This window comes from Harmonia axyridis, chromosome 2, assembly GCF_914767665.1.
Source record: "Harmonia axyridis chromosome 2, icHarAxyr1.1, whole genome shotgun sequence".
NCBI classification, from domain to species: domain Eukaryota; kingdom Metazoa; phylum Arthropoda; class Insecta; order Coleoptera; family Coccinellidae; genus Harmonia; species Harmonia axyridis.
The window spans coordinates 52,788,905-52,801,679 of record NC_059502.1 but is presented as its reverse complement, the minus strand read 5'-3'; the positions used below and the strand labels follow the sequence as shown (position 1 = coordinate 52,801,679).

At 36.5% G+C, this 12,775-nt stretch overlaps 1 protein-coding gene across 1 annotated transcript in view; it reads left to right on the top strand.

The window, feature by feature from the left end:
• LOC123672285 overlaps positions 1 to 12,775 on the top strand; it is a 29,946-nt gene that overhangs the window by 7,871 nt on the left and 9,300 nt on the right. Inside the window, exons 3-7 of the mRNA XM_045606339.1 lie at positions 1,942 to 2,023; positions 4,527 to 4,573; positions 5,186 to 5,401; positions 8,389 to 8,569; positions 11,398 to 11,567. Of these exons, the coding sequence (XP_045462295.1) occupies positions 1,942 to 2,023; positions 4,527 to 4,573; positions 5,186 to 5,401; positions 8,389 to 8,569; positions 11,398 to 11,567 (696 nt within the window). The remainder of the gene's footprint in view (positions 1 to 1,941; positions 2,024 to 4,526; positions 4,574 to 5,185; positions 5,402 to 8,388; positions 8,570 to 11,397; positions 11,568 to 12,775) is intronic.

Genomic DNA, 12,775 nt, shown 5'->3' with positions numbered 1-12,775 from the left:
ATTTCAGGCAGTGAACCACCTGAAAGATGTGACGGTATCTTTATCTTATCAAGGGAATTCCGTTCAGCTGTTTTCATCTTCGTTAAGGTGTTTTTGTTCGTTTTTAATAATTTTATATCCTCGACGAGTGATAAGATTTGTTTATTTTGAGATCGAATGAGATTCTTTAACTGGAAAATCTCCGATCTTAGTGGGCCGATCATTTCGGTCATCACAGAACGAATGGTAATTATCAGCTGACTCTCACCCTTCGTCGACTCTTTTGAGGGTTCTGGTGGGAAAGATCCTGAAGCATCCACTAACTGGCAATTTTCACATAACCACTCATTAATTAGTCCGTTTGTTCGCATTTCATTGAAAGAATCAATTGAAATGTTAAGGCAACTTATATGAAAACAATTTTCACAATTTATACATTTGATAGAATCATCTTGTCTATCAATTTTATTATCACATTGAGAACAACTTATTCCGCGTACGCGTGTCGCCATGATCGAACATGAATTCATGAATTGAAATAAAGACCTAAATTTATCAGAAATTTAGAAAAAAATTTCAAGCGCGCTAAACGACATGAATTAACCGATGACACTAGGAGAGCAAAAGTTGCCAAACCTTGGATTTCAGCAGGTAGATACAGAAAATAATAAATATTCTGCTTATTATGAATTCAGCAATTAGAAAAATATCGGATTCCAAATATATAAATTTGTATATTTTATTCAATGTACTAACAACGATATAGTAAAATTGTGGAATTGAAAATATATTACAATCCGACAACGTAATCTAATCATGTTAGGGACATGTAAAAATTATGTATACTCCCTCTATCTATGTTTATTACTTTATGATCTTAAGAAACTTCGTTTTCGAGATACAAGGTGTTAAAGTTTAAAAAAATAACTTTTTCCTTATAACTCTAGTATTAATACAATCATATTGATTCAATTTTTAGGTATTGAAGTTTAGATAATGCAATGTTTCGAATTGGGTGAGTGTCTCCTTCCGAAATTATCCAGTGGCGTAGAGGTGTGCGATGACCCTTTTTCTATTGAAAATCTACACCACCTTTTTTTTTCAACAAAATTATTGCATTTCTGAAATCAACAGAGCTTCACTAGAAAAAAAGGACCCTTGAATTTTTTTCATAGAATGTACCATTTTCGAGACAATCGAGTACCTACAACACTACTCACGAACATCTACAAAAATTGATTTTTCAAATTTTCGCATTAGTGTTAATTGAAAGTTAAAAAATTGACGTAGTTATTATAATGCTTTTAGATGAGATTCAATTGAACATTTCAAAAAGAACATTTATCAGACATTTAAACGCAGAAAAATGTGTAGCCATTTTAATTGTAAATTTGGAGTCGACATAGAAAGATTTTTCTTTCTTCTCTATACTTATTATATTTTCGATAAGGGTGGATGGATTTCGTTTCTAAAATATGAATATTATATAGTTGGACAATGCTGTGCAATTTCAATTTGAATGCTCATTAGTAAGCACCATCTAGGAATTTGGAATCGAGAAACAAGATGAAATTAAAATCATGCCGTAGATGTGTGAGAATCTTTCTGTTGTTTCAAGGATAATTCTCTTGCCTTTTCTTTATATATGCAAAATGCATTGTTCTCAGAATTGATACAGCTAAAACCGCATATCGTCGGATTATTGCCAAAACCAGATAAGTAACATTTCGTTAGTTTTGTGTAAATGAGGTTCAAAAGTTTCTGCCTGCAATAAAACAACTTAATGAAAGGAAACCTTCAAGAGATAAAAAAAATTACATTGATTGTGATGCTGACATAATTAATGCCAGAAATCAGGAAAATTTGGTTACGAAAATGCAAAAATGATAAAATGTACCCATCTTGTTTTAGCAGTGGACCGACGATATAGATAAACATTAAATCATTTATGTTGATTTTCAGATCGAAACAACTATATTCAAGTCCACTGATGGAGATATTGACGGGACTGGTGGAAGAAGTGGAGTTGGAGCTGGTTCCGGAGGTAAGAAATAAGAGTGATAATGCTTGTACTTTAGGAAGAAATTATGATTCACATTCTACGATAGTTTGAAGAAAACAATAAATTTTAATATGGTTTCTGATGAAAATAGAAAATACTAAAATAAATCAAATTTCTGCCAAAGTGAAACCAATTTTCATACTTCTCTGCACAAGTGCAATTATGGAATAAGAATCATTCACTACTGCACTCAATGAAATTTAAAACACAAATATAGAATGTTTTAAAGAAAAATATACGGATTTACCTAATCGATCACTATCTCACCCAATGAAATTAATTCTGAGTGACACCAAAATTCGTATACCAGGATACTAAGGCCCAGTTTCACCAAACAGCACTTGATCCCAGATTGATTAAACTCCGCTTGTTACTAAAGCAGGCTTAACAGTGTTTTCTGTTTCACCATGCATCAACCCGTCCGAAGATGATCGCGATTAACCAAATCGCGATTAAATAGTCAAACCATTTGGCAACGTTGTGAACAAAAAGTTATATAGTATTCTGTATCGTATTAGCAGTGATGACCACTATTGGCGCTAGGTGTCAGGTGTCAATCATTCATAACTCATAACATTTCAAAACATTTGTCATCTTGTAAACAAAAAACAAAGTTAATTTTTGCCGAAAATGTCGAGTGATGTGCTTCGAAATGTCGGAAACTTGCAGAAGTTAAAAAGAAATTATCCCATTTCACAAAACCACATATTCTGGAAAAAAAAACTATATAAGTAATTTTATTTTTATTAACAAGTTTAACTGCTTCTTGAATAATATTTCAATCAAACATATCAATAAATTATTCTTTGCAATTAATTTCATAAAACACAAAAACAAAGTTTACGTGTATTTTAAATGGGAAATATTGAGCCTATACATATAGTCATATTTTGATAAAATTGACCCAAAAATTAGAAATTTCCGGAAAAATAATTACATAGACAAGAGTTCCATACTGATAAATAATTATTAATCTCAACTTGAAAGGTTGTAATCCTCCAAAAATGGCCGATTAGTGCTAAATCGCGATTGGTCGATTAAATGGCGCTTTGGAATGTGGTGAAACGCTACATTACATTAATCGTGATCTAAGGCCTCACTTAAGAGCCAAGTCAAGATTAAAGCATTTGGTGAAACTGGGCCTAAATCTATATGTAAGTTATATTGATCACCATCACATCCAATAAAATTCTACTTGCTTGACACCAATTTAGTATGTTTCAAAGAAAAATCTACGGATCTAATCAATCATCATCCAATAATCTTCTTCCCAAGTGACAACAATTTCTATAGGCTCAAATAGTTGTAATCTACGTAAGCTAAAGATATCTAACTGGATTAAAAAATCATAATGAAGGGAGCTATTGCAAATCCCCGATACATACAGTGCGCGTCAAAATTATGGAACAAATTCATTTTCTGAGAAGAAAAATATTTGGCAACAAAATCCTGAAACAGGTCAATTTTTGTTTTACTTTTACCAAATTTTTATGCATTTTTGAAGGATTTTTGTTGCACCCTGTGCCATCCCCATCAACTCTTCAAATTTTTTGATTAGGGAGAATGGATCATGTAGTCCCTTTATGGCAAGGTCTTTGTATCTCCTTTGCAGGAAAGCAGAAATTTTCAAGAAAAAAAATTTGTTTTGTTGAAAAATTAGTTACTTCAAAGAGGTTTTCAGTATGCGCTCTTTGTCATGGCTCATTCACTTTGGGACGATGGTACCTAATGAAATTTGTCTCCGAATGAAAGTCGGCCATTACAGTTTTGTTGAAGCACAACTTTCAACCCCTACGAACCCTTTAATGGAGAAAAAATGGAGTGACATTGGAAATTTATTTTGGCATTGAAATATCACCCGGAGAATCATTGTGCATTACAAGATAAGTTAAATTAAACTAATAACATACCTACTTAAGATCAAAACTGAAGCGCAGTGTTTCATACATTCTAATTTTTCACGTGAGGAGGTTGAAAATTGTGCATCGATAAAACTGTAATGGTCGACTTCCATTCGGTGAGAAATTTCATCAGGTTCATAGAAAAAAAAATTACAGTTTAACCTATAACACATAGGTATCTATACGTGGAAACAATTTCTCAAAGAAATTATAATATTTTTGATTTTTTTAAAAAAAGTACTTATTTCATTGACGGTGAGTTAAAAATACATCATTTTGTCTATATCAGAGAAAATCATCGTAAAGAAACATTTGTAAAATTGTACTTGTTATGTTATCGCCTTGAAATGTTATTGTTTGTCTTATTTACAGCTGACCTGATGATGGCCTAGTGCCGAAATCGATAGTCTTAGAATATAATTATATGAAAATTAGTGTGTCTTCTATTTTCTTTCCTAATTGATCTGTTTCAGGATTTTGTTGCCAAATATTTTTCTTCTGAGAAAATGAATTTGTTCTATAATTTTGACGCGCGCTGTATATTATCTCATCATTTTTATATACTCTGTTACATATATTTCCAGCTGATGGGGAAGGCCTGGATGACGGTTCAATACCAGTTGCTGAGGTGGTAAGTTCTGTTTTTTCGTAATATCCTTTATACTCAAACAAAATTTGTCGTGCCCTCTTATGAGATTGCTTTTTTCGTCCGAAATCAGTAGTGCATTAATATCACCAATGATATGCAGTAATCTCTGCCATCTGCCATCAGTAGAGAAGAGAGTGGTCACTTCAACAACATATTATTTTGAGCGCCATAGGAAGTTCATCAGAGTTCAAGAGATCTGATGATGATCAACTATCAATTAAAGAGAAACAGGCAGAAATAGTTCAATATAGTCTTCATTCAGGTGTCAGACTTTTTCAAGAAAGTGTAGGCACACTAGAGATCTGATGATGCCAAGGGAATGCAGGAGTTCAAGAATTTTACAAATGAACAGATGGTTTGGAACCATCCCATGACATTCAATATTGAATTCTGAGCCAAAAAAGCACTATACTGTTATAATAAAAACATTAAAATCACATACGTCATGTTGTATGGTTCGTTGCTTCTATTGTTACTGAAATTACATTCGATCCTGAAGAGAATAACCCTACATTCCCATCACTCTTCAACCCATTCCAAAACGTCAGATTTCCTTTGATCACCCTGTACTTACCTCATGTATTCTTATTTCAGTGTGAATGTTGCCACTGTGCCATATGCAGATGTAAACCGAAATTTGTGAAGAGATGGCTTACTGAATCTGGAATGGATGTCAAGAAATTTGGTCTTCTTGGTCAAGGTAAAGATAGAATAAGGATGGTTTACTCTTGGGACACAGTTCATGTTCCTGACGATTGGGATTTCGCGAGAGATCAAGAGAATGTCAGAAAATCGGAAATGGAGGAATTGGTGAGTTGAAGTTTTTGACATCATTCAACCGTCTTTGTGAATCTTCAGAAATGTGCTTCTGCGTGAAATTTCACTACGTTTTCCAATAAATCTACCCATATGGCGTCAATTGTAGCTTGAATATTAGCTTCTATTGCTTCAAAAGATGCTGATTTGTCGGCATAATCCAATGACACAACATAGCACCATAATAAGTAATCGAGAGGTGTTAAGTTGGCAATTAATAGGACCACTTTTGGAAACAAAGTTGTCACCAGGCTTTTGTAATAAATTGAAGTATGGCAAGTTGCGTCGTCTTGTAGGAACCAAATGTCGTCAATATTTAGTCGAGTTAATTTTGAAAACAAAAAATCAATCAGCATGGTTCGATAGCGATCGCTTTTTCAGCTCCTTTCTCATTTCGAAAGAAATGAGGACCGATGACGCCATCAGCTTGTAAACCGCACCAAACAGTCAATTTTAATGGATCTTATGGTGATTCGTTAATGGCTCGAGATTTGTCTTCTGAGTGATTTTTCTTTACAGAAAGTTGATAACTAAGCAATGAAACATGAATCTTTGTTTTCTGAAGACAATCAGAAATTCATGGGAAACCTTCAGAATTGCCAATTTCATTCGAATCGAATTAGAATCAAAAATATTGAAAATTCTCATAATTTGTCTCAATTGTTCTTATAAATCTTATTAATATGTTAAAAAATTATTTCCCTGTTTATATGGGCCATAAAGTATTTACATAATGTAATCAATAATGATATCGGCAAGTGAGCAATAAAATGAAAATAACAAATTTGAAGGATATAAAATATTAAAAGTAATAACAATAATATTTATTAATCTCAAAAATTATTCACAACATCCAAATCATTGCAAACGAATAAAATAGAGACAAGTCATAAAAGATCTTATTTTCTACAAAATGAAATAAACTCATCAACTGAATAAGGTTTACAATCCAAAATAAAATTGTAAATGCGCCTTCTAAACAAGGTTATATCTTCAACAAACTGTTATTGCTTAGGAAGCAAATTAAATAAACGCATGGCCATATGAAGTGGTCCCCTTTCAAACCTAGCAGTACTGTGAATAGGAAGAAGGAAAGGATGAACTTGTCGAGTATTATTTTTATTGGCATATGGCAAAAAATAACTTTTCCGTAACTTAAGAAAGATGAATAAGTGATAAATGTAAAGACCAAAGACGGTTTGGATTCCATTGGATCTGAAAACTCCGCGACAGGATTCACGAAGCCCAACCTACTCATTATTCTCATCACTCTTTTCTGAATGAGAAAAATTTCATCAGCACCAGACAAACTGCCCCAAAAAATAATTCCATATGCCAGCACAGACTAGAAACTAGCAAAGTAGAGAGCTCTCACCACAGCACTCTCCAACCTGTCCCTGATCATGAAAATCAAGTAAGCCGAAGAGGTGAGAGACTTTCCCAACTTAGACACCTGATGATCCCACCGCAGGTGTTTATCTAGAGCAACTTCAAGAACAGAATCCTCCGATTTAATTTGACCGTTACCATGACACAAAAAAGGTGGCTAGTTCTTCACCGACTGGCTGTCATAAAATAAAATACCCTGAGTCTTGCCATGATTTAGAATGAGATCACTTTCATTACACCATCTATCAACAGACAAAACCGTATCCATCCCCTCTACAGGACTCGACATCACCTGATATAATAAAAAAATTGCTGTCATCAGCATAAAGAATCGACTTAAAATTAACAGAGGTCTTAATATAACAAAGGGAATTCACAAAAACAATAAAAAGCAGAGGGCCCAATACACTTCCCTGAGCAACGCCCCTAGTAAGAGATCGTTCCCCAGAGAAGTGGACTGCACCATCTAGAGTGAGGGCAACCCTCTGACGTCGATTGCTTAGGTAGCTCTCAACAAATTTCAAAGAGATATTTCTAATCCCACATAACTCTAGTCTAGCCAATAAGGCTCTATGCTCGATGGAATCAAAAGCCTTGGTCAAATCGAACATCAAAGCCAATGGAATTTCATCATTCTCAAGCGCCAAAAGAACAGAATTTAGCAACTCAAATATAGCAGTCTCGGTACATTTATCTTTCGTGAAACCTTGCTGATTATCAGCAAGAACATTAAATTTTTGAAAAAAACTGATGAGAAGACGACAAAAACCTTCTCAAATATCTTAGAGAAACTAGATAAGATACTAATAGGTCGATAGCTACTGAGTTCACAGGTATTTCCCTTGTTGAAGAGTGGTTTGACCAGAGCAACCTTAAGCTCGTCAGGAAAACAACCCTCTCGGAAAGCGCAATTAATAAGATGAGCAAGCGGGCCTCCTATTATATGGGTGGATTTTTTTATTATAGAAATCGGAATTCCATCATGACCTGAAGAGTTAGAGGTTTTCAGCATCTTAACGGCATCACTTACATCCCTCTCTCTCTCTGTGACATCGAAGAAATAAAAAGACTTGCTCGTATCGTGAGAAGTTTTTGAGGATGAGATTGCTCCAGAAATCTTCATACTCAGAGATATGGCTGTTTCATAACATTTGATCCGAGATTTGATCTGGCTTTTAAAAATTCTGCATTTTAACATCATACAGTACTAGTTCTACTAAATAAGACATACTCTGACCAGTTCAAGTTGGGAGCAGGTTGGGAGATTCACTTTTTCTTAGTTCTCTCCATCAAGGCATCATATTTGAGCAGTGGCAACACCAGCTTTCAAAAATAGAGGAGGAAGGCTCAAAAGGGACCAGGATTCTTGGAGGGGAGCCAAGATTTTCAGGTCCATCTAGTTAACGTTAAATCCATATTGTATTTTTTGCTAAGGCGATATTTCAGGTGGGCCAGAAAATGTTCAGGGGGACACGGGCACCCCCTGAGCACTCGATATTCAGACTAGATACTATTTTTGATTCATACAAGCGCTAAAGTTCTTCTAATTGAAGCTGTTTCACTTATATTATATCGCAAATGTTTTCATTTAGATTGCTCAAGCGGAGAAATTTGACAGGGAACGGAAGGAGATCTTAGCTGCAATTGCATCTGAAGGTGGTGAAGAAGAAGAGGAGGAATATGAGGAATATGATATTGGCGAATCTAGCGAGGAAAGGAGACAAAGAATGACGGAAGATGACTGGGCTAGATACAAAGCGATGGAGTGGGCAGGTACCTATATATTTTGTTATTTTAATTCTAACGAACTGAACCGACATATACTAACTGACAAAGAAACTGCAAAATTGAGAATGAGCTGTTCAAATTTTAATTTCTTTGGTAAAACATAGCTAGTACAGCAAATCGGTCTCTAATGTACATAAGTCTTAGACGTCGGTCTTGAACTTCATTTATGTCCTTTCGACGTCCGGTACCTACTCTTCTTCGATTTTGGGCATTATCAAACCACGTTTGACAACATCTCATAACAGTAGTTGGATTTCTTTTCGTACGGTTTACGATTTCTCGAAATCACAACCCCGCCTCCCGTAGACCAATAATTCGACCTCTTTCAAATTAACTAAGCTGGCGATAAATTCTTTGTACACGTGCTCTCGGCATTCTAACAACTAAACATCGATTTTGGAACTCCTCGAAAAACTGGTTTGTTGTGAAATTTAAAAAACTTGTAACAAACGACTACATTATTTAAGTAACAAATAGTTTACATGAAAAAATCCTTTCTCCTACTCCTTGCTATACAATCTATCTTTTACAAAAAAAAATTAAGATTTGAACTGCTCCTTCTGGGTGTTGCAGTTTTTTTGTTAGTTAGTATACTTTAAACTTCTTTTGCAGTTAGGCCGTAAACCTTTTACTACTTCGTTTGAGTGTTATTCATATCTGGCAAATTAACGAGTTCTGTTGTAATAGGTGGCAATATGCCAATGAAAAGTATTTGTATAACTACTACGAGGCGTGTATTTAAAGTAAGGTCTCCAAGGCCATTGTATCGCCGCAAGTAGCGCTAGATGAAATCCGGCAATACTGTTGAATACGTTAGGCCCGCTTCCACCAATCGACACCTGGTGGAGCTCATTAGGACGCTCAGTCTTGACGTAGCAGCCATTTTCAATGGAAGTGCCGGTTGTCGCTCCCGCCAGGTGCGAGTTACGTTCAGTCATTAAGTTTTTGCACTCAAAAAAAACTCAACCTATATAAATTCATCGTCAGTTGGAAGAAGTGTGTGGTGAGAAATGTAGGGACGTGAAAAACGTTCGAAAATGGTGTAGAGAATTTTCTGCTGGCCGACTAAACGTTCACGACGAGGAGCGCAGCGGCAGGCCGTCACACTCGGACGAAACAGTGCGGAAAGTTGAGGCTTGTGCTGAAAGATCGCAGGTTGACTCTCAATGAGTTGGCCGAAAAACTCCAAGATGTGTGCAGTAAAGACTCTATTCATTCAATTTTGGTGAATAACCTGCAATACCGAAAATTATCAACCAGGTGGGTCCCGAAAATGCTTACCCCGGAGCACAAAGTCAAACGTGTCCAATGTGCCCAAGACTTTCTCGCCAGTTTTGAAGAGGAAGGGATAGAATTTGTTGATTCAATCGTCACAGGAGATGAAACATGGGCTCATTATTACACACCGGAGACGAAGGAGCAGTCGAAGCAATGGAGACACACGCATTCGCCAAAAGTCAAAAAATTTAAGCAAGAAAAATCGGCAGGCAAGGTTATGGCCACCGTCTTTTGGGACAGAAAGGGTTTATTGCTAATCGATTTCATGCCTCGTGGAACAACAATAAACGCTGATAGGTACTGTGAGACCTTGAGGAAACTTAGAAGAGCTATCCAAAATAAACGAAGAGGGATGCTGACAAAAGGAGTACGACTTCATCACGACAACGCGCGTCCTCATGTGGCCGACAAAACAACGTCACTCATTACGGAATTTGGTTGGGATGTGTTGGACCACCCCCTTACAGTCCCGACGTCGCCCCTAGTGACTTCCACATGTTTCCTGCTCTTAAAAAACATCTAGGAGGAATGAAATTTGCGAACGATGAAAAAGTTCATGAAGCGGTCATTTCGTTCTTGGCAGAATCGTGGTTCGAGCAGGGGATACAAAAGTTTGTCGTACGAATGAGGAAGCTCATCAAAGTGAATGGCGATTTTGTAGAAAACAGCTTAGATTTCAAGATTTACAGCAATGTATTATACAAAACTTAGTAAATAAATGTTATTTAAAGTGAAAAAATAAATGGAGAACTTACTTTGAATACACGTCTCGTATTTAGCTGAACATGCAGAAGAATACCATCTTAGGTAGCTTGTGTGGCCTCGGGGCTTTTTCATTGTAGGCATAAGCCTTCCTTATAAGGAGGTTTGTGCGATTTTACGCTATGTTGAAGGTCTTCACATTTAGTTCTATTGAATGGTCGTATAGGAATATTATATGCAGGTCTTCACGAACCATGGTGCATTTACGGCTCGTCTGAGGATCGTATTCTGCACGACTTGAAGTCCTTTCAGATGGGACATCACGGCGTACTACCAAGCCGGGCATGCGTAAGGCATGATCGGACAAATGCTGGACTTGTAGAGAGGAAACTTGTCGGAAAGAGACACTTATTTGCATTTTGCAAAGTAGCGGTTGCAATGATGCCACTGTTGATTTTTCGTCCACACAGCTGATATGAGGTTTTGGGTCGAAGTGAGCTTCTTTTCAAGTATCACACGCAGACACTTGGCTTCATTTTTTCATTCGATTTTCCTATAGAACATAGTTTGAGAACAGCCTCGCTTTTCTCTGGGTTCACATCGATTCTCCATCGAACGAACTATAATCCCTCTTGAGGTGGCTTCTTGCAGGTACAATTTTTTTCCGCATAAGACTATCTGAAGTTTTCTGCGGAAAAAATTGACATATCGGCAACAAAATCAATTTCAAATGAATAACTACGCTACGGTTCCCCTTATATTAATTGACCAAATTCACATTTTATGCATCTCCATGTCTAAAACTATTGAACTAATCAAATGTTCTCTCTTAGGTCTTCGTCATCAATATATAAAAGGTGTGGCACCCGTAGATGAAAAAGTACTTGATACCTACTCCCACGTATCCTGGACATCACAACCGCCACCCCAATTGCTTTTGGGAACGACGACAAAAAAATTCCAGAAAACTACCTCTACTGCGACCGATGCATATTCAGCAAAGGTGAGGAATTGAGGAAGTCTTTAGAGTTGAAATCTGAAAAAGATAAAAAGAAGAAGTAGGTAGAATCGAATCAAACGGAAGAAGAAAAGACGATTGAATTATATCGCAGAATGTATTCTGTAGGTCTCTCCTCTGCTGATATTCACGTCACTTTGCGAAACGCCAACTCTTTTAGCAACAAACCTTCGAGCATGGCTTTCTTCAATTAGAGCCACAATTTGTGCACGGTCAGTATTATCACTCTACGATTCATGTCAGCAGTCAAAAAAAGTTTTGATTAATATACGGACAGCTTGGCCACGCTGAGGTCCCTGGAATCAGCCCAGGGATCTCTGCTGACATGGGAGTGTCGTAATACCATAAACCATCCAGCCAGAGGCAATAGTAGAGCTATTCTCTACTTTGCTAGCCAAACATTGAGGTTAACACTTGTTGGTCTTTTTTGTGGACTTGGATAAGACCAACAACAGGTAGAAGTCCAAAAATGATATTGCTCACGCAAGGAAATTTCTGGTGCTAGCTAAACCAGAAAGATCTTGAAACCACGTGCTGAGCTTTGGGTTAAGATGGGTCTACTGACAGGTCACTGTCGGTGCAAACATCTCTTGTACCGCATGGGAAAGGCAGCAGATGATATTTGCAGGCTCTGTTGAAAGAAGGTTGGAACATCTGAACACATGGTGTGTAAATATCTGGGGTTGACTGGCCTAAAATGAGAAAGTCAGTGGTGGATACTCAGGAGGTAACAACCAAGGATATTGGCATTTTCGTTAAGAGTATCATTTAGTTTGTATACATAAGTAGGGTTAGGTCGGGTTAATAACAAAAGATCCATGTGGTGGCAGTTCCCTGATGGCTGATAGAGCGGCAAAGACACCGATTCAAAATAATGACATTGATATAACCCGGAATATATGGTAAATGGGTAGTGAAATCAGTCTCGGTGAAATCTGACGGATATATTCTGAAATATCGAAATTCCATAGTTTTTTTGCCATCTTATGATACGGTTCTCACGTAATTTTCTCATTCTAAATTTAAGTTCGATTGAGGCTAATCCGCTCATTCTGCCATATCTCGCAAAACAAAATCGTGCGAGAATATCTCAGATTCGCACAGATTCCACGGTTATATTATTATATGTTGATACTCTGAACTCTTCAGCCACGGATTTATCTATAATCTGTAAATCTTGTTACCAAAAAAAA